At 37.8% G+C, this 23,034-nt stretch overlaps 2 protein-coding genes across 3 annotated transcripts; both read left to right on the top strand.

The window, feature by feature from the left end:
• Positions 1-546: 546 nt before the first annotated feature.
• Positions 547-8,223, top strand: fscn2a (fascin actin-bundling protein 2a, retinal). The gene is made up of 5 exons (XM_004071407.5): positions 547-1,614; positions 3,836-3,992; positions 5,718-5,839; positions 5,980-6,147; positions 6,257-8,223. The coding sequence occupies exons 1-5, from the start codon at positions 792-794 to the stop codon at positions 6,460-6,462; spliced, it is 1,476 nt and encodes a 491-aa protein (XP_004071455.1). The 5' UTR covers positions 547-791; the 3' UTR covers positions 6,463-8,223.
• Positions 8,224-17,089: 8,866 nt separating this feature from the next.
• Positions 17,090-22,467, top strand: LOC101172580 (transmembrane protein 235). Of its 2 annotated transcripts, XM_078950901.1 has the most exons (5): positions 17,090-17,224; positions 17,571-17,873; positions 18,671-18,748; positions 19,146-19,283; positions 21,872-22,467. In XM_078950901.1, the coding sequence occupies exons 2-5, from the start codon at positions 17,702-17,704 to the stop codon at positions 22,114-22,116; spliced, it is 633 nt and encodes a 210-aa protein (XP_078807027.1). In that variant the 5' UTR covers positions 17,090-17,224; positions 17,571-17,701; the 3' UTR covers positions 22,117-22,467. The 2 variants fall into 2 exon arrangements, with proteins under 2 accessions (XP_078807027.1, XP_011476448.1); XM_011478146.4 differs by lacking the exon at positions 17,090-17,224 and having other exon boundaries at positions 17,398-17,873.
• The last annotated feature ends 567 nt before the right edge of the window (positions 22,468-23,034 follow it).

Genomic DNA, 23,034 nt, shown 5'->3' with positions numbered 1-23,034 from the left:
ACCTCTAAATCAGTCAGCAACATGCATTAATTCTTGTCCAATGAAATGAGAAAGAAGTGCTTTGCTGAGCACTTTTTCTGTTTTTAAATCAAATCTCAAATCAAACAGATTTTTTCATTATGTTTTGTCAAACTGTGTGCTGAAACAGAGCAAACCGGTCTCCTAAAATAACTTTTTAGGACTGTTTAAACGAAGGATCGGTGTGGTGCAAACAAGACAGCTTTACTCTCTGGACTTTTTCCAATTACTGTGGTGTGCCAGCAGATCAAAGCCAGGATAATCCTTGAGCTGGATAGTGCAGTCACTAGTATGAAGATCCAAGTATGGGTGATAACTTGTGTGACTCGTTTGCACATGAGTGTGTCCGCTCCAGTAAAACAGGAGTCTTGAAAATCACATGAAGAGCAGAAAAGATGGCAAAAAAAAAGATTTGAATGAAATAAAGAAGTCTGGGCAAGCAGAGGGAGGAGGGGAGGTTTGCGGGTGGTGCGCTTCTATGTGACGTCAGCGGCTTGTTGGATTGAGGTGCTGTGTCCTGCTGATTTTAATCCTAAATCACTGAGGAACTGAGCGCTAGTACCTGTGCGTGCCCTCTGAGAAAGGAAAGAAAGTGACAGAAGGAGAAGGAAGCGCAGGTGGAGACACTTGACAGACTGGGAGACAGAAGACGGGAGCTGCTGAGCCTTTGGTTGATTATCTTTTTAATTGCATGTCTGTTTTTCCTCACTGTCCTTTGCATTGCTGGTCCTGAACGTTTCCATTTGCAGCGTTAACGTGCGGCCTGTTCAAGCATGCCCACAAACGGTATTAACCAGGCTCTAAAGCTACAGTTTGGTCTGATCAACTATGAGAACCGCTACCTGACAGCTGAGGCCTTTGGCTTTAAGGTAAATGCTTCAGGCACCAGCATGAAGAAGAAACAAATCTGGACCTTGGAGCAGGATGAGCAAGACGGTCAAGTGGTCTTTCTTCGCAGCCACCTGGGACGCTATTTGGCTGCTGACAAGGATGGAAAGATCACGTGTGGGGCAGAGAAGCCTGATCCTGAATGCCGTTTCCTTATTGTGCCCCAATCTGATGGTCGCTGGGCACTGCAATCAGAGCCATACCTGCGCTACTTTGGAGGCTCCGCGGACTACCTGTCCTGCTTCGCCCAAGTCATTGGAGAGCAAGAGCTGTGGGCTGTTCATTTGGCTTTGCACCCCCAGGCTAGCCTGCTAAGTGTGGCACGTAAGCGCTATGCCCATCTGTCTGCCTCGGATGGAGAAATCTCAGTGGACAGCAACATTCCCTGGGGGGTCGACTCCCTAGTCACCTTGGTATACCTGGACGGCAAGTACAGCCTGAAGACTTGTGACAGCCGTTTTCTGAGCAACGACGGCAAACTAGTGAAGGAAAACAGCAATACAACCTGCTTCACACTGGAGCTGAAGTCAGGCAAGCTAGCCTTCAAGGACTGCGATGGGAAATATCTGGCCCCTTTGGGCCCCACAGGAACGCTGCGCTCCGGCAGATGCTCCAAACCCGGAAAAGATGAGCTGTTTGATCTTGAAGAAAGTCATCCACAAGTAGTATTTCAAGCTGCCAATAAAAGATTTGTGTCAGTCAAACAAGGTAATTGGTACAGTTTTTAAAAAGCTGTTTTCAAGAAATTTAAGTTTATTTTCATTTTTACAGTGCAGTTTACTTTAGGTGGCACAAGGGGAGGGATTCAACACTTTTGGAGAAATATTTTTAAGATTTTCAAAATTACATTAGAAAAAAAAGATTTTAGTTGCTGCATAAAAAGTTGAAGCACAAATGCTATCTACATTAGATTGGTTTTCTGAGTCCTGACTTTTTTTTAAATTTCGCTTTCATCAAATTTAATACAAACTTTAAAACTTGATCTGGATGGCTACCAACCAATTTGGCCGTTTTAAATTCAGGAGCATTGACCTGTGAAGATTATCCAAAGGCGGGGGGCGTTTCTTTGGAGTTTGCGATTTTAAAATGTCTTGGAAAGAACAAATACATTCAATTTATCAACTTCAGAACCAGATTTTACCATCTTCCTTGGATTCAGACAGCTCGACAGCCAGATTGTGGAGGTCGTTGTGATAATGGGCTTTGTCATTTTCACTGTGAATCCATTGAAGATTAAGTTGTGTGCAAATGACTCGAAGCCACTGGGGTGTCACTTATTCTTTACTGCTATTGATCAGGAAAATTATCAAATATTAGAACTGAAAGCACCAGCAACTTCAGTCAATAATTTTAGTTACATGGTCTTGTTTCAACCTGTGTGGTTTGTAATGCTTAAATGAGCACTGTGAAGAAGACTGAGGAGCAATTTTCCTTCCTGTTCCTGTTTTGAAACCTGAAAAGCCTTGAAGCCTTCAGGATTCAATTAAATACACAGTATGGCTCTCGCTCAAATTCTGAGGGCTTGGACCACAACAATCATGCCAGTTCAGCAATAAATGCATTTCAAGAGATCCTAACAATGAACTTTTGTCTACAGGCTTTTCTTATGTTTATGCATAAGAAAAGGAAGAAAAGAAAAGTACATTTTAAATTAAAAAGGGAATATTTGTGCACACTGGAACTTCACAGAGGGGACACAAAAACCTTAATTTTCGGGTGCTGGTGGCAGCGACATGTTTTTTTTTTTTAAGGAACAAGGTACTAAAAGCTTCTTAGTAGGCCCTGCAGTGCAGATTTGCATTTCACCACTCAGGGAATTAAAGTATGCGACCGAGCAGGAAGGGTGGAGGGTTGACTGAGGGGGATTAGGGTTGTAACGGGATTAAGAGAAAGGTTGAGGGATATTTCCGTGGCACCTAATTTGAGCTACGGCGAACACGGTTCAGTTACAGGCTACGTGTCTGTGATTTCACCACCACCTGACAAATCTCACCCATATCAAAGTTAATGCTGTACATGTAGGTTTAGAAACTGAAAGTTACATGGTAAACATTTGCATCTAAAAGGACAAAAACTGCAAAGACAAATTGAATTTATAATTCCTGGTTTGATTGCTTTTCAGCAATCAAACCAGGAATTATTAGTTCAATTTATCTTGATGATGCAGGGTCTATGGGCTGGTCACTTGAATGATAAGTCAAATCTGATTTTGCATGTTACACAAGTCACTCCATTTAGTAGAAGCAGGTCTCTTCTGTTGTCAGGTAGTGATTTAGGATTCAAACATCTGTATGAAGGGCGACCAACTGCTTTTCACATTAGTTCTTTATCTCTGAAGATGAATGCAGAGTCATGGTGGGATTTGTTTTTTAGGCCTCTAAAGAAGTCGGCCCAATTCTTTGTTGAGTTCAAAGAGACAAACAAAACACTGGCAAAACAGTGACGCCATTCATTTGGTTACATTTTGCAATCTGAGTCTGATGATGTCATTAGTTTGTTCACTTGAAACTCGCAAAAGCAAATGTTCAAGAAATTGGTAAACAAACACAAACTAACATTTGATTAGTTCTCAAACATCAATGCACTTCTTCAAATCTTTTTTATGAAAACATGCAACTTAAATTCATTTACAAAAATGGATTTATTTGAAATGTTGTGGCACATCAGTGCTAGATTTCAATGAGTATGTGATGTAATGGGCTCAGAACTTGACATGAAACAGAAATAGTTGAAACATTCCAGTATTCGAAACAAAAGCTTTCTATATTATTTGCTTATACTGTATGTTACTGAGCTTTAAGGTATCAGTACTAAGTCAAAAATTAAAAGGAAACAAATATAAAGAGTTAAATGCTGTGAAATGTAGCCCACTTTTCTGCCTTCATACCGAAATTAATCTCAGTTGTATCTAAATGTTTCTCATCAACAGGAGTGAGTATTTCAGCAAACCAAGATGTGGAGACAGACATGGAAACCTTCCAGATGGAAATAGACAAGGAGAGCAAGAAAGCTTTGTTTAGGACCAATGGAGGATCCTACTGGACTTTAGTGACCCATGGAGAGATCCAGTCCACTGCTAAAGAAGTGTGAGTGGCGTTTTGCAAAAGCAGAGCTTTCTTCTATGTTGTTGTCCCACTGTTCACCTGTGTGTGACATGCAACCTTTATTTTTATACATGCACAAAGTGCTAATCTGAAAAAAAAAAATATTTTTTTATTTTATTTTGTTAGTACGGTAGTTTATTTCACCTTTAAAGTAAGACAAAAACATTGTATTTACAATTGTATTGTAATAGTTGCAATTATAACACAATTCTTGCAGTATTCAAGTTCTGAAATTTGATTATTTATGTAAAAAAAGGTTCTATTTAGAAAAAAGAACTTCATTAAAATTTTAATCCCTACAACGACTTCACATTTGCCTTCCATCATTATAAACTACTTCATCTGTGGCAACCAGTCTTTCAGGGATTGGTCATTTTGAACCTTATGTGTAATTCAAACATCATTAAAAATTGCAAATTTGTACTGTAAGTAAATTACGTTTCTGTTCACACAGTTTTTCACAGGAATCTGATGTGATGTGAATGCCGTGACTTCTTGTTAAAGCAATAGCTATTCTTCCTGCCAAAAAATGTCTTTGATACGTCAAGGACGGGCTTTGGCTGAAGTAAGACGAGTTAATAAAAGTAAAATGTAAAAAAAAGTATTCATCCAACTAATTACTCAAGTGAGAGTAAGCAGGTTGTCGGTGGTGGAAGTGCTAAAGTGATGAGTCACGATTTGAACATATCTGATTTACAGAATGAGGCAGACTGAAAAATACTAACATAGCTCAATAACTGAGTGACAGCACGGTATTTTGAACTATGCTGAAGTAACGGAAAATGTGTTGTCCAGTAAAACTACTCTTGGGATTATTATTATAAGAGTAGATTTCAGTGATAAAATATGCAGTACTTGTTTCTACCCACCTATGCTAGTAGTTTTATTTTTGTTGTTCTTGTGAGATTTAGAATGATCAATTGACCTATTAGGAAGTTTCAAAGGTTGTTATACAGAAATATATCCCAGAAAATACTTAAAACAGATTGATGGCGATTATGTATAAACTTCAAAACTGTTGATTTTCTAAAGCTTTAACAAGGAAATCTCATTTAGGTGTGTAATAGTGAGTAGCCTTAACCAGCATATCTTTGACTTTAATCTTTTTACTGCTGACCTGCAGCTTTAGGTTTGATTCTAATCATTTACCGTATGTGTCAACCATTTATGGAAAGTGTTGTACCTTTTTTGACCTAACCCTCCTGTTATGCTCGCTTCTGAGGAACAGCATTAGTGTCTGTTTCTATTTTAACCACAAATACAGTAACTAAACTGTTTTTAAGAAAGCCAAGTAGACAAAGTTTCAAAGTAGAAAAACACTTTTAAGTGTTTGTTTTGTTTTTACATTTCAAAATGGGTCAATTTGGCCCAGAATACAACAGGAGTGTCAAGTGATGTACTAGATGTTTTCAAACACTTCCTCTCACTCTTATTTGTTGCATAAAATTTAAAAAAAAACGTTAAAAAGCAAAAAAGGTGACATATTTTCGTTACATTTCTTACTGCTCCTTATTGGTTACAAACCTAAACAAAACCCAAATTAGCATTGGAAGCAACACACTCCAAGAGGCATGAGGCAGCTCAACCACACGAATGTTTTTTGTGTGTCTTTGACTTTTTATTCAGTCATCCCATTTTGTTTGTTCATTACTTACATTTTCCTCCTAAATTAAACCCCTTTTCTGTTGTTTCATGTCTTGTTTCCAGAGAGATCAACACTATGTTTGACATTGAGTGGAGAGGACAAAGGGTGGCACTCAAAGCAAGCAATGGAAAGTACGTATGCACAAAAAAGAATGGGCAGCTCTCTGCAATCAGTGAGACAGTGGGTGAGTATGCTTTTGGCCAACTCCTGAGACTTTCAATGCAGCCTTTGATAAAAGGGACTTAAAAATAGTATTCCTTGCTCAGACAGGAGTGTTCCTTTGTCTAGGCGCAGACACAGCAAATGATGTATCTGTCTCTGCAGGAGATGATGAATTATTTCTGATGAAACTCATTAACCGCCCTATGCTGATCCTTCGCGGGGAGAATGGCTTTGTGTGTCACCACAAGAACTCAAACACCTTGGATGCAAATCGATCCGTCTATGACATCTTCTCATTGATCTTCAATGACGGCGCCTACATTATAAAAAGTAAGTCTTTTCATGTATGAAACATTACATTTTAACTTTCATGCCAGACGAGGACGTTACGAAATTAGTTAATTTAACTGAAATTCTACTCATTGCCATCTTTGCACAGGTGTGAATGGAAAGTTCTGGTATGTCTCCAGCAACGGCCTCGTGTGCTCAGACGGAGAAAAGTCAGAGAATTTTTTCCTTGAGTTTTTGGAACATGGACGTGTCGCCATCAAAGGATCCAATGGGAAATACCTTCGTGGAGACCAGGGCGGCACGCTCATGTGTGATGGAGCATCTGTTGATGTGTCTTCACTCTGGGAGTACTGATCTCGTCCCGCTTGGTTCTCAAAAAAAAAGGCCTAAAACGTAGGTGCAAGAGGGCCAACGGGCAGAACTTTTTAAGGAATCTAATCCCATGTTTTCTGTTTTTTGTTTGTCTTTTTCATTGGGATAAAGTGAACACTTTAGGAAGTCATGTGGGTATTTTTATTTGTAAATGTTAGATGTTTTTAAAATGACAACCAATGCCAAGATCAAATGATTTGCATGTTGTGGAAATCTGTAATTTATGAAAGGGCGGTAGAACAATGTTCTAACAATAAAAAAAACACCACTACCCCATTTTAACATCCATTTACCTATCCTTGATTTAAAAAAAAAAAAAAAAAAAACTTCTAATTCATTCCTCTGATTTCTCAGCTGTCATCTAGCAAGAGGCTGGGAGCAGCCAGAAAAGGCAGCCAAATACAAAGATGAGTCACCAAAGTCTGAGTTTTATTCAGTTTGGCTTGTTGCTGCTGATAATTCCCCTTTTTGAAGAAAAACAAAAAATTGTTCACAAACCAATAAAACATTTTATTACCTGAAACCACAGGGTTCCCCCTATAAAGTTAGTTTAAGGAAATTACATTTCAAAACATCCCTAGAGAAAAAGCACAAAATGTAGAAAACATTTTGTGGACTCTTGGGATGCCATAAAAATCCTGGCTGCTCATTTGTAGTCATGTTTTAATGTAGGTGTCTGCTCACAACCATTATTATCTGAAGCTCAAAATCTTTTCTGACAGCTATTTAGAGTCAAGTAACTCTCAGACTTCCTGTTCAGCATGCTGACTCAAAATAAAATCACTGTTTTGAAAACCAAAAGCAAGTGTTTTTGGTTTATTTTACTAAATTCAAAGAAGCACCCAGAACCAGACACTATTATCTTATTTTTTATACATCTATTTTGTTTGTCCTTTCCTTTTAAAGTATATTGAATGAAAATATTATCATTATTTAAGGCAAAAAAAATTTATTCCAGTGATTTCTATCTGTAAAAAGCTGCAAAAACTGCAAAGAATTCCAGAGAAGAAAATACATCATATAAGCATCAAACTTTCATATCAGGGACAAGCATCAAAGAGGAGCACATATAGAAAACATTTGTTGTGAAATATAAAGTGCTTCTCTGGTGTCCTGCTTGGGGCCTTAATCCACACTGAACCCTGTAGTTGACCTGTCTGTTTAATGTTAGCCTTCATCAGGTCAATCCTGTTAATTGATATCGTCTTTAACATCATGTGTTGAACTGATTACTCAATCAACACTCATTGAATTACAAGGGGTATGAGCAGCCAAGGCTTCAGTAGCACCAATACTGATGTATGAAAACAAGAATGACCAAAGCTGTCAAGTGTGCACACCTTTGTTAGTTATTTTCTGGAGGATGGGAAATCATTCCTTATTGCAGTAGTCTCAGGATAATTTTGAAAATGTTTTTGTTGTTTTTTTCAGTCTGGGATTAATAGACACATTGTTGGCAGCAAGGCCTCAAAGGCTGAACACACAACCTGTATCCGCTCTAGAGAAAGTCTTGCCATGTTTTTAGAATGTTTTTACTTTTCAGACACTAATTAATTCACTATTTTTGTTTTTTGAAAGTTTTTTCTTTTTTTTTTTGAAAATGGTCTTGACAATATGCTAAATTTGGTTCTGGAGGCAAACTTGAAAATGTGCAAATATCAATATTCCTACTTTACTGGTTTTTGTAAAGATTTTTGCTTCTTTCTATGATAAATGTTCAATAAATAATAAATACACAACAAATCATCTCATAAAGCTCATTTATATACATATACTACATCTATGGGATTCTATCATAGACAAGCTAGTTACTTGTTCGTCTTTAAAATTTGTTGGCAGACAAGACTTGCTGGTGATTTACTGCCAGAGAATCAGTAGATCACCACAAACGTTTAAATGAAAGAGGCAAATAACTTTTATAAAATACCCTTTTCCTCCTTGCAGCACATTAGAAAAAAAGTTTCAATTCACATCTCCATTACAATTATATGTAGAGACTACCACAATGTTTTTTATTCCCTCAGAACAATAGGTGGCAGTGTTCACCTCACTTCTTTCTGTTACAGACGAGACTGTCTGCCTGCCTTCCCCTATCGCTGTCTTGGCAAACATTAATTAATTAAAAACTAATATTTAGTCCATTTAAAGCAATGTTTGACTTTTTAAAAGAATATGGCAGCTACTTTGAGAGATTACAGCCTATACCTCTAAATTAGTCTGTCAGATCTCTTTTTCCTATCTTTTATTTTAACAAGACCATTCATTATTTTTTCAATATCACTTATGTCATCTAAAACACATAAATATACACACTGTAACACTGAAAGCTCTCCCTATTAACACCTAACAGCTTATAAATCTGGTGTTCACAAATCACAAACCGCACAAATGACTGTCAAATTCGCTGAGCTCTTAATGTTTAATTAAAAGATTTATTACCCAACATTTTTCTGCAGTGCATTAAATGAAAGCTCTGAATATATAAAGTCATTATCCGAGTTTCATAATTGGGGAGCCGGTTTAGCTCGTGCTGGTTTGCGGCGCCTTCCGTCTGTGAAACCATGTTCAACTCCGGGCTGCTCCCTGTTCCCTTCTCTACCTCTGTGCCGGTTCCAAGCCCAGTTTGAGAAGGTTGCGTCAGGAAGGGCATCCGGCGTCAAACATTACTAAGTTTACCATGCGACTTGTTCGCTGTGGCGACCCCTGATGGGAGCAGCCAAAAAAGGAAGAAGAAGATCCGAGTTTCATAAGTCATGGTTCAGACTTTGGAAACAATAATTTTAAATCTTCATCAATATTACCCAAATTGTGGCAGCTGCTTACTGAGCATTCAAACTCGGTTCTTATAGACAAAAAATAAATCAGTAAAATGCGTGAACAGATTTATTTGTAGCTTACTCTTTTGGTTGAAAAATTTGTGCCATTTTGTCTAAAGTGAAAATTCAAACACTGAAAAAATAAATCACAAATCTTTTTACATATATTTGAAAGCAATCCAACAATTTAGCGTTGACTTTTTTAGGTCGGAACTACAAGATCACATTTCTTGACATGGCATGATTTTTTTTGGGTCATACCACCCTGCAACACACTGACGCAGACTATTTATTTGGCATGGAAATGGACCAATATGTCTATCATTCTGAACACCAAAAACAAAAAAGGAATAGAAACAATTATATAAAGAAAGCACTTTAAATAAACGAGCTTAACCTGAACCCCCACCAAGAAGAAGATAGGTCTTCTGAGCGGAAAGGCTCACTTAGCCAACAAAAATTGCTTGAAGATAGCTACCACACCAACTTAAAGCAGAAAAGAAGGGAAGTGACAACCCCTCATAAGTTCCAGAAAAATCCTTTCTATGGACAAACCGCTGAGAAAAAAATTACTGAGATTCCAACTAAAACTTCAAACTATGAAAGATGTGAGTGATGATGCTGGGAATAGGGATGTTGGGAGAAAAATAGTCAGACCCACTTCTCTGACAAATAAGAGCGGTATTCAGTGATGGACAAAGACAGGAGTATTGATTCAAGGAGTAACAAGATAAGACAGAAACCAAATAACACCTACTGTTTTTCCTTTGCACTGCTGTCAAAAAGAATCCCGCTGGTGTCACATATTTTCACTGGGCTCCACAGTTTGCGCATCATCCGGTTAACCCTATCTTAGAAACACAGTATTATCAAATCAAAAAAACACACAAAACAATTTTAAAAAAAATTGATTCGAGGGCTCTTTTTTGGAAAGTTGGCTGATGTGCTGATTAAGCAGCAGCAGGTGCAGATGCCAGGAGCAAAATGTGGAGACATTAATAACACTAATAGAAAAACGTATTTCCTTGGTGTTAAGAAGGCTCATTGAATGTATATTTATGTGTAAAAGTGCGACAGCATCACAAGTTGTGCAAACACATAGTTTCTATTTTTGCAGCTTTTGTTGAGATACAGAAAAATGAAGAGGAAAAAAAATATATAACAGGTAGTTACAGACAAACAGACAGCTTTTGTTATCTGTAAAAAGTAGAAACTGATCAGTTTGCAGTATGAGCCTCACAGACTCTGCCTTTTTAACAGTACATGTCTTGTTTTTATGAATAGAATAGAATAGAATAGAATAGAATAGAATAGAATAGAATGAAAGCAGCAGGTAGATAGTGAATAACACCAAAAATACACTAAAATAATTAAAAACAACAATAATTATTGTTCAATGGCATTGTAAAGTCTAACAGCTGACAGGAAGAAAAACATACGAAAACCCTCCTCCCTGCAACGAGGTGAAGTATAAAGGAAATGTCACTCAACGGCCACTTTATTTCACCTTGCTAGTATTAGGTTGGACCCCATTTTGCCTTCAGAACTGTGTTAGTGCTTTATAGATCCAACAAGGTCCAGCAAACATTTCTCAGAGAGTTTGGTCCATATTGACAGGATAGCGTCACGCAGTTGCTCCAAATTTGTGAGCTGCACATCCATGATGCCAATCTCCTGTTCCACCACATCCCAAAGGTGCTCTATTGGGTCTAGATCTGGTGACTGTGGAGAACATGTGAACTTATTGTCATGTTCAAGAAACTACTCTGAGATGATATCACCTTTATGACATGGAGCATTGTCCTGCTGAAAGTAATAGTACACTGTGGTCATTAAGAGATAGACATGGTCAGCAACAATACTCAGGTAGGCTGTGGTCTTATAACCATGCTCAGTTTGTACTAAGGAGCTCAAAGTGTGCCAAGAAAATATCCCCCACACCATGACGCCACCACCACCAACAGTTGATACAAGGCAGGATGGATCCATGCTTTCATGTTGGTGATGCCGGATTTTGACTCTACCATCCAAATGCCGCAGCAGAAATGGAAACTCATCAGACCAAACAACGTTTTTCCAATCTTCTATTGTCCAGTTTTGGTGAGCCTGTGAATTGTGGCCTCAGTTTCTTCTTCTTAGCTGTTAGGAGTAGCACCTGGTGTGGTCTTCTGCTGCCTCAAGGTTGGAAATGTTGTGCGTTCAGAGATGCTCTTCTGCAGACCTCAGTGGGAACCAGTGGTTATTTCAGTTTCTGTTGCCTGTCAGCTGAAACCAGTCTGATCATTCTCCTCTGACCTCTGGCATCAACCAGGCATTCCCACCCACAGAACTGCTGCTGGCTGGATATTTTCTGTCTTTTAGACCATTCTCTGTAAACCCTAGAGATGGTTGTGGGTGAAAATCCCGGTAGATCAGCAGTTTCTGAAATCCTCAGACCAGCCCGTCTGGCACCAACAACTATGCCACTTTCAAAGTCACTTAAATCAACTTTCTTCCCCATTCTGATACTCTGTTTGAACTGCATCCGATTGTCTTGACCATGTCTACACCCCCAAATACATTGAGTTGTTGCCATGTGATTGGCTGATTAGGAATTTGTGTTGGACAAGTGTAACTAATAATGTGGCCAGGGAGTCTATGTTCAATTTGAATAAAAGGAAGCAGTTCTTATACACATATGATACTAAAAAATGTTCTGTTTATTTGTTTAAAGGTACATTTTTAAGGCTGCTTGACTAAACTCTGCCTGCAATGCAGTGCCGCTTTGCAGATGGTGTAGCAATATGCTTGATATTTCACAGATGGCTTTTTATTTGCCCAGTTGGAGAATTTCAACCTTTTGACACTATTTGATACGATCCATTAGGAAATTTTTCCAACCAAATCATGTGCTCAAGGTTCTGTTAAAAAGTCTAATATGGTTCTTAAAACCAGATTATGTATCACAAGCAGAGGTTTCATGTTTTTTTTTTTATTTAATGTTGGAAATGAAGTATTAAAATATGAGAATGACTGTTCACAACTCAGTTTTGATTTCTAATCAGTTCTGCTCTTTCAATAGGGAGAATTAACACTTGTCTGTGAATAAAAAAAGTAGAATGTACAAATTAGTTCAGAAAAGCAAAATAAAAGGGAATTTAGAGAACATTAGTACATGATGGACTTAAATGCAGTAGATAAAGTGGCTTGATCACAGAAACATAATTATGTTCATTTAATTCATTCAGTCTATTATCATGAAAAAATAAAACTGGTTTATTTTAAGCTTTATTTGAAAGGGAATGGGAAGAAGTTAACTTATTTACAAAATATAAAGTTGCTTTTATGCAAAATTGTAAAACTAATGGTTCCTATAATGCAATGATATTTACTAAAGGATGTCCTGAAAGCCAAATGTCGCCGAATGCTTAAATATTACGATGTTCTGCTCATTTAATTTAGCAATGATCTTTGCATTTTCACATAGCCAGAAGTTCCCACCTGCAGAGTAAAGCTGCTTAAAGTTGCAATTCAAGAAGCAATCAAGTGAATTTTCATTTGACAGACATAACGAGGAGGCAGTCCTTACCAGCAGCTTTCTCATAAATTTTTAATTTTTTTGCAAAGAAACATTAGAGCTAAAAATGCGTTAGTGTGTTATGTGCAAATCGACTCTTATTTTATTTTATTTTTATTTATTTTTCAGCATTTTTGTTTTAATTTTCTGTATTTGACGGTGAGTAAAATAGTCAAACCCAGAAAAACAAAACTAAAGACACAGATCTCCACATCCTTTATCTGTATACAACCAACCTCTGACACAAAGGTGTGTAAAAGGTTACAGGAGGAGAGAAGACTCTTGATAAATCACCAGCCTCACATGCGGCTAACAGAGAAAAACAACCCAAAGATCACACTTTCCTTGGGATCAGGAGGGAACTGGAGTGTCTGAAGAGGTAGTGGTAAAAAGGTAATGCTTTCTTCACAGACACAACCTGAATAGAAAAACACAATCCCATTTTTAAAAATACTGTTTTCTCAAAGAATAAAGATCAGAAGAAATCCATTTTGAAGGATATGGGACCTTAATCTAATGTCTGCAGAGAGAACTTTAAACTCTGTTTCCAGAAGAACGGCTATTAATCAGCGGAAGAAAGAATACCAACCTTGGTCATTCGACAGAATATGGACCCTTCTTAATTTTATTTCACAGCATTACCTTAATATAAAAAAAACCTTAATCAATTATTGAAGATGGTTAAATTGATTGATTTCTAATAATTGATTCATGATTTTTCCTAATGTAACATAATTTCGCACATATTTTAACTTTTGATACTTGATCAATTTTTGCTATGAAGATTTTTGAAACAGTGTCATGTGTATTTTACTGATATAGTATTATTTTTTAATCATAAACATGACCTTTATAAGGAACATGATCTGCATATATTTTAGATAACTGATCTGCATTTGCAATGTTGATTTCTAAAATAGTTATTTTTTACATAATAATTTAAGTAATTCATGTTTGTCATGTGCTTTATTGATACTTCAGGATTGTTAATTCTGTCTGATAAAAGCTTGGAACCGGATAAATCATGTGGTAAATGGTTACGGTAGAACTGGGATGGGATTATATAAGTTCGCTTCCTTCCACTCCCTTTCAAGCAATATTTATTACCAAGTCTAATTATCCTAAATTTGAATGTATAACTGATGATTGTATTGTTTTGTGTATTATTCTTGTTTGATTGCTTGAAATAAACCATTTCAAATAAAAAAAATGCAAATCAAATCAAATTTTCTATCATAAAAGAGAGCTTATTCTCTGATAAGGGTGTTGCCAAAGTGGAATAATTTTCATCCTTTGTGCCACTATTAAACTCACAGGTTTGTTATATTAGATTTGGTAAATTGATTCTTTATAGTCAAATATTTAATTCATAGTGAATTACCCAAATAAATGGGAGTTTGTCTAAAATCATTCCAAGAGCAGAAGACCAGAGGGAAGTCTGTCCAATCAGAAATGCTCTTCACAAATCTGTCCTGAATGAGCTGCCAGGAAGAAGCTTTTTCTGCCCATAAAGAAAAAGCAGCAGAGGAGGAAAAAAAGCTTTTATGACGATGTTCTGAGTTTATTCATTCCCACCGACAGGGAAGAAAATGTTGATTTTTTAATGAGCTATTTCATGATTTCTCATTGCGGAGAACTCTACTGTACGCATATAAGAAAAATAAATCCAATTAAATCTGATATTTGGATATGTTAATAGCTGACATTTTTGCCATGGAGTAAAGACATTTTTTTAGGAAGAGAAATCTGATATCAACCCATGGGGTTAGAGGATAAAATGATACTTTATTATCTCCCATCCAGAATTCAGTCATTGATTTAGCCACAGACTTTGCATTATGGTGTCTTCAGACAGTATAATGCAATTTGTGACAGGATTATGATCATTAGAGATGATTTATTTATGTAAAATGTTTGTGCAGGGATTGTTTTGGATTCAAGAAAACACTCATATCAGACAAATGGTTGAATTTTAAATAGGAGGCCTTAGGCTTGAGAGGGATGGTGGCCACAGAGGTCAAGAGTAACACATCCTCCCCCTCACTTGGTAAAAAACCTGTAATAGTCACCAGTTTTCTGAGATCAGTTGCAGCCATAAGCTGCTCCCTGCAGTAAGATGATTTTCTTATTGAAATGACTACTGTAGATGGCCCCTGAGCCAGAAAACACAATATCTGCGTAAAATGATTTCAGGACTGTTGTTCAAACCACTTTTCAGTTATTGTGCATGTGCTTCAAGGGTCCATAACCTGTCTAATCAAAGAGTAGAGGAGTTAGTTTTGCTTAATCGGTTTTCCTTAAAAAAAAAAAAAAAAGAGTTAAATTTCGAGTAAAGCAGGGGCAAAGCTGGGGGGAAGGGGGCAGCTCTCTCCCCAACAAAAAACATTTTGAGTCAATATTAGTATCATAATTGACAAAGATTAAGGAATTATGTATAAAAGCTTTATTAAAAATCACAAAAGCAATGCTTTATTTTCTTAAGACCTTCAAATTATGTGCTTAAATAACAAAATTGTTTGAAATATGTATTATCACTACTTTCATTTGTAATGGTCACCCTTCCAAAGTTCTGTGACACCCTCCTGCCCTTAAAGTGTTCTAGCTGGTGAAAAGTCTAGGAATAAATTACCTGTGCAATAAAATGTCATGTGTCATCCCCAAAACTCTGAAACACCTGTGTTTATGTGAAGACGAGTTTGACATTTCTCACCAAAAGGTAAAATATACAGTACAGACCAGGTCCTTACTTCACAGGTGTGCCCTGTCAGGTTTAATAAATGGCAGGTTAACAGCAGCTCAAATTAGAGAGCAGGTCAATGGCACACAGAGTTCTAGCAGCAGACACATCTCTACAACAACTGTTCAAAGGAAACTGTGTGAATCAGGCCTTCATGGTAGCATATTTGCTAGGAAACCACTGCTAAAGAAAGGCAACAAGCAGAAAAGACTTGTTTGGGCTAAAGAACACAAGGAATGGACATTAGACCAGTGGAAATCTGTGCGTTGGTCTGATGAGTCCAAATTTGAGATTTTTGGTTCCAACCACCGTGTCTTTGTGCGACGCAGAAAAGGTGAACGGATGGACTCTACATGCCTGGTTCCCACCGTGAAGCATGGAGGAGGAGGTGTGATGGTGTGGGGGTGCTTTGCTGGTGAGACTGTTGGGGATTTATTCCAAATTGAAGGCATACTGAACCAGCATGGCTACCACAGCATCTTGCAGCGGCATGCTATTCCATCCAGTTTGCGTTTAGTTGGACCATCATTTATTTTTCAACAGGACAATGACCCCAAACACACCTCCAGGCTGTGTAAGGGCTGTTTAACCAAGAAGGAGAGTGATGGGGTGCTGCACCAGATGAGCTGGCCTCCACAGTCACCGGACCTAAACCCAGTCGAGATGGTTTGGGGTGAGCTGGACCGCAGAGTGAAGGCAAAACAAGTGCTAAGAATCTCAGGGAACTCCTCCAAGACTGTTGGAAGACCATTTCAGATGACTACCTCTAGAAGATCATCAAGAGAAAGCCAAGAGTGTGCAAATCAGTAATCAAAGCAAATGGTGGCAACTAGAATATGACATATTTTCAGTAGTTTCACACTTTTTTGTTATGTATATACTTCCACGTGTTAATTCATAGTTTTGATGCCTTCAGTGTGACTCTACAATTTTCATAGTCATGAAAATATAGAAAACTCTGTTTTGCGTGTGTCCAAACTTCTGGTCTGTACTGTACATATATATATATATATATATATATATATATATATATATATATATATATATATATATATATATATATATATATATATATATATATACATATATATATATATATATATATATATATATATATATATATATATATATATATATATATATATATATATATATATATATATATATATATATATATATACATATATATATATGTTGTTGTTGTTGTGTGAAGGCATAATAAATAAAAAAAATAGTATAGCATAAAAGATTTAGTAGGCAAACAAAGCCATAAAGCTGCAGAAGAGTGGACTGTAAATATCCCGTGCAACCTGCACAGCACACCTCAATCCAACTGAGAATTCCTGTCAGCAATTGAAAATTGCCTTCTTCACTCACTATCCCCTTGCAACTTGAGGGTCCGTTTGGCAGATGTGACCGTGTCCGCGAGTTAGTGACAGACCTGCGTGGAGTAGAAGCGTGACCGGGTGAAGGATCTGGTTGCAAATGAGAAACTGGTCGTTTCTTCAGATGCTATATAGTGGTGAAGGAGCAGAAACTGTTTCCATGCTGCACATCTGCTTTCAGCGCTGGAATTTGGTCAGGAGTCACACCCACACGGAGCCTCTCCGAGTGCATTCACCGTTTGTATCCTAGGTGAGAACATCTATTTCTTTTTTCCCTTAAGCAGAAGAAAACAGCCTAAATGCATATCCGTGCGCACACCTTACAGCACATTGCGCATCTGACTGGAGTTTAATTTTGAAATTCTGCACCGGATGCGCATTATTTTCTCCCCTCACTCTTGATGGTGTGAATTACTCTCGGAGCGCCACAAGAACCTAACAGAGGCGCAGTTGCTCCCTGACACCCAAAAAACACCCTTTCTTTAAGTTTGATTTTTTTACCCTTCCAAATATAAATTTTTAGTGTTTTCTAAACTCAAACTTGTTATCAATTTTTTCTGTTAGGCTTTTCTTCTTTTTCTTTTGTTCAAGAGCAGAATTTGATGATGAAGAGGCAACATTTTAGTGGGAAGGGCCCAGCTGGAGAGCTTTTACGCATCGTGGAGCGTTTTCACAGATTGCTGCGCTGAAGAAACACATCCTTGAGGTTTTCCTGCGCTGCGGACTAATGAAGTACGGACCTGTGGTTCTCTCCGCTGGGCTCACCGGCATGCTCAGCTTCATCCTTCTGGCTGTTGCAATTGGAACTGATTACTGGTACATAATCAATGTAAACAAACCCAACTGCACGGGTCCTGATGACCTGAGCTCGCACTCTGGATTATGGACAATCAATGAAGGTTTGTCAGTCTAACTTCCCTCTATGACATTTATATTTTCATGTTACTGTTGTATTTAATCTTTGCTGTTTTCGGGGTAATTGGAAGGCGCAGTATTGTGCGCGGGAATAAATCACTTCTATGGATTTATTGTTTTCAAATTAACTTCAGTGGTTGTGGAAAATCTCCACCCGCGCCAGCAGCAGATCTCTTTTTGTATTTTCTCTGGTGTTGCTTTCGTTTTTTTATTTTTTTACTGTTTAATATCAGTTATCACATCCTGGGGAGCCCAGGTGTATAACAAATGTCTGTAATTTTGATAAACAGTTGGAGCAAAAGCAATTCCATATTCTCAGTTATCAAAATGTAGATAAATTGCATCCAACTTCTGCATGTAATAATAAATATCAGTTTCTTGTAGCATCAACTTTTTTTCTCCCCTCCATCAGCCTGTGCTGCATGGAACAAACTGTGCATGGCTGCAAAGAAAATTTTCAGGATATTTGGACTTAGGTGCAATGTGTTCTGCCAGTGTTCTGCACAGCCTGAGGTGTGTTTGAATGTGTTGCTGGTGGCATCTACAGTTCAATCAATACATGTCAAGTAAGGAGACAACATGAAGCTAAACTCCCTCTCGAAAAGGAGGTTGCATAAACTGCACCATGTGCTGCACATGAGGCTTCCTATGCATTTTCTTATGGGTACAATACCTTCCTTTTTTTAAAACTAGGATTGCTTAGTATAAGAGAAAGACTGCAGAGGAACCTGCTTCACCACCGGTGTTGTAACGTGTAATCTTCTCCTTTTGACATTTTCAGGAGCAAATAAGAGTTCAGTTATCACTCCTTTCACAGCAAATATGTCCAGTCTGTCAGAGACAGAGAGGCATCTCATCGGTAAGTGTTCTCACCATATATCTTTCTACATTTGGGAGACAATCTGGATATTTAAATGCTGATTCCTATCTGGTTATCTTTTTATTTTTAAATAAGACAATCCCTCTATTGAGTAGATTAGATCGGAGTCCATGGGGCTTTAAAAACAGTCTGTGTTCACAATGTTGAAGAAAGACACAGGAATAAATCATTTGCTGTCACAGAGGCTTGCAAGTCTCTGAGTTGATTATACTCTACTGACAATAGGAATGGGAGCCAGTCGCTCCCCAGATACTAGGAATCAATTTGGAAATCCCAGCTGCTTATCCAAATGATTGCACTCAGCAGTACTGTGCATAGCTCACTTCAGGCCCCACTAATGAAATCACATCTTTTGTAACCATACGCATGTTTGCAGGCTTGCACAGAGTGGTGGTCATCATGTTGCCTCTCAGTCTGGTGCTGTTACTGCTGGGATGGATCTTTGGACTGGTCAGTTCGCTGGCCTGCAGTCCCAAGCTGCTGGCCGCATCAGCATGCTACTTCCTTACCTGCAGTAAGTTCCTTTAGTTACTATTGTTGCAGAGCCTCAAATCATAAAGCATGCTTTGCAACCCAGGGTGAACTTGTGCAATTTAAATAATAAATGAGTGCATTTATAGGTGAAAGGAGACATTAACATTTCAATTTCATCTCCTCTCTTTGCTTATATCTAATTTCAGTCTTTTTATAGAGCATTTTCCCCTGATCATAAATAAGAAAACTGTAATTGCAACTATGAAAGAATTATTTCTCTTCCTCAAAGTTATAGCCAGAGTAGGCAAATGTATTTTTAAAATTTCTCTGCATAAGCTCCAGAGCCTATTGAGGAGTAGAGAATTGAAATGATATAATATTTTTTTCCAAAGAGTAAAATTAGAGAAATTCATGTCAATATCAAATTTCCTGCAAAGGACAGATGAACAATTTGCTATATTTAGAATAATTACATACATTTAGAAAAAAGTGTCCTCCTCACGCATTAGGTCCCATGTGCTTTAGCACATCTTCTTCTCAAACACAAAAAGATTCCTAGAGTGCTTGCAGCAGTCATTTACTAAATAATGGCATATCATTTTGCTTTTAGAGATAAATCTGCATAAAATGGATCAGCATCACAACTCGATGCCTGCTGAGCTGACCAGTAATCTTGACTCCATTCAAGTGAGGAATCGCAGCGTGAATAATGACATAATAGACAGTATTGATGATGGTACGCTGGCTAATTGCTGATCAAACTAGAGAGGCACAAAACTGCTCCTGATTGAAGGAGTCTGACTTTTTCTGTTGTTGTTCCCTATATAGTTATCATGTTCTGTTTCTGAAAAATAAAAAAATAATTTCTTTGGGAAATAATAAATCCCTATTGAGTCACAGGTAAAAAATCAATCACAACTAATATTTATTTAGACTCAGAAGTAAAGTCCTTCACAAATTCCTTCAATTCTTGGTAAACCATGATGTGAATTTCCAATTTAGTTGGAAATAATAATAGAAAATATCCTAATGGTGCTGCGTCCTCTGTGAGTAAAAGGGTTTTGGTAAACAGAACTCTTCTGTTTTTGTATTACAGATAGAAAAAGATGTATCTGTATTTTTTTCCCTTGTGAATGGCTCAGCTGCTGAACTCTCACAGTGACCACAGCTTGAATTTGGTTTAGTCTGAACTCAGTTTGAATCCTAGTTTTAGCATGGTTCAAGGTAGATGCACGAGTGTGGCACAGAAATGCGTCTAATTATATATGACATCGTCTCTCCTAATAAGCCTCAAATGTTTTACAGAGCTGACAGCTAATTTTTATTTGTTTTCTCAACCAAACCCTGATGGAAAAGAAAAACGTTTGAGCTTTGCTGCATTCACAACAGTAAACAGAGAAAATGGATTTCAATGGTTGTTTTTTTTTTCTCATCATTTATTGGTTGTTAAGAGCTGTTTTTTTTCCCTCAGTTTGATATTTTAGCATCAGTTATTTTGGATTTATGTCTGTTTTTGCAATGTTAGTGTGCTCGATATCTTAATGCTTAGAATGAATATATTTACGGATCTGGTCTTCAGATTTTTTCTTTCTCTTTTTTCTTCTTTTTTTATAGAAATCAAATCCCCCAAAATTTGAGGATAATTATTCTGTTGCTATCTTGATGCAGATTGTGTTCGTTGAGAAAAAAGCTCATAGCTGTGGATTTAACCTTAGCTGGTGTGATTTTCAGGATCATGTCCTGCGCCTTAGTGCGTGTGTGATGTGTGAAGGGGTTTTGTTTTCATTGTACCTCAAAAAGGTCAGTTTGAACACTAGACTTAATGATTCAGGTTATGTCTTTCAGGCATTTTGATGTCAATAGCTGGTGATGTTGCTCTTGGCTCACCTCAGATTTAATGGAGATGCTAGACGCTTAATATAAAGGAAAGAAGAAGAAAAAAACAAATGAAATTAAATGCATTCAAAGTTCCCACTGTTATGTAAATGACTAAATTCAATTTGTGGGCACTTTGCTGGGATAATACGCATGCAAGGGAGGAAAGAACAAGGCAATGCAGAGCAGAGAAACAATGTCCAGTAATCAGTGTTTTCACTGTCACTTCACATAAGTGTTTGAAGCCTCATTTGAAACATATCTCCACAGCAGGATCTTTTTTAGGTTTAAACAACAAGTTTGTTGGATTGCATTCGGGAAATGGTCATTTATTTTTTCTTGTTTTGTGACAAAAAAAAGGAACATTCACAGTTGTAATTCCTAGGCTGGATTTCAAACCTTTCAGATACTCTCAGAAGTGACCAATTTAACTCCAAACTTTAAAAAGATAATTTGATCTATTTAAATAAAATGATGTCGAATTATTTCTAAAAAAAATACATTAAAACTGTGCAAAATGTGAGTGCATCCTCTCAAATAAGTTTCGAACACAGAAACCGTTCATATTTAGATTATTAGTTGGATGATCTGCACCTTTGAGCTCAGTGACCTCTTTGCACTGTTGTCATTTCTAAAAGTTTTCTGCGTCGCTTTTTAATAAGGACTACAGCTCAAGGTCCTGCCGCTCAAACATCTCCGCTCCACAGTTGCATATTTTGAACCTTTGAAATCTCCTCGTCTGTGTGTCAACAGGTGTTTCCACCCTGTCAGGGGTCAGCACGTACATCAAATACTCCAATCTCGCCATGGAGGAGTTCCAGCGGATTGTGCCCCCTGAAAACCTCACCTTCGTGCAGGTGTCGTTTGGTTGGTCACTGGCCACGGCGTGGCTCTCCTACAGCCTGGAGGTGGCAGCCGGCCTTCTGCTCATGCTGGCTGCTAGAATAATTCAAATGAAGGGGCACTATGACTCGGGAGTAGCCATCGCCATGTTATAACAAAACACACAAACCTTCTTTTTGTGGCTGTTACATATTTATTATTGTTCATAAAGTGTTATTAACGGTAATAGACCAACAAGAGGTTAATCCCACATAATGTAATAAAAGATGCCTGTAGGTAAACACAAACTGAGACAAAGAAGCTGATTAAATTATCTTGTTTAACATCTTTTTCTTCATTGTGGTTGCTGGCAGATTATAGACCGCTGCCTTTCATCTTGTGCTGTTTTGTCTCCATTGTCCATTTTTTACTATAATGTCACATGAAACGAAGCCGACGATTCACAGGGTAATTATAGCCGTGCATTTTTTCCCCAGCGCTGATTGTATTAACACTGTATGTTTCCAGCCTTGTTGTGGTGTCAATATTTTCTTTTTCATGTGTTGGGACTCTCACGCCTCACAAAGGATGCTAGCATCCCCCCCTCTCCAGTGCTGTGCATTTTCTAAATGTGGCTTGCATTAGTGCTGCGGTGTGTTTCATTGAGAGCTCTGTGGAGCAAACCACCGCATGGCACACAGTAAGAGGGGGTATAGGTTCTAATAATTCCTAACAGCCCAGCTGCTAAATTGCTGCTTGGTGTGCCTAAGACCAAACAAAAAAAAAAAAAGAGAGGAAATAAATAAATAAGTACTGCACTTCTCTGATTATGAGAAACTGTTGCATTTTGTAGATGCCGGAGAGAAGGCGGCTGCAAGCACTTGACTTTTAAAAGCAACGTCTAAATGTAAGTTTACGCCTCTTTCGCACACAGTTCTGTGCTTAAGCTACTGGTGGAGGTGTTTGTCATGGAAATGGGGTGGATATAAGAGTGAGTGCACCTTTGGGGAGGCTGGAAGCTGTTTTCCGTTGTACGGCACATGTGCATGTTCTGCCTGCCTCCCTCTTTAATGACTCAGTAGTGTAATAACCTG

Source organism: Oryzias latipes, chromosome 8 (genome assembly GCF_053564925.1).
Source record: "Oryzias latipes strain Hd-rR chromosome 8, Olatipes_Hd-rR_3.1".
Classification (NCBI taxonomy): Eukaryota; Metazoa; Chordata; class Actinopteri; order Beloniformes; family Adrianichthyidae; genus Oryzias; species Oryzias latipes.
This window is presented reverse-complemented; position numbering and strand designations above follow the sequence as displayed.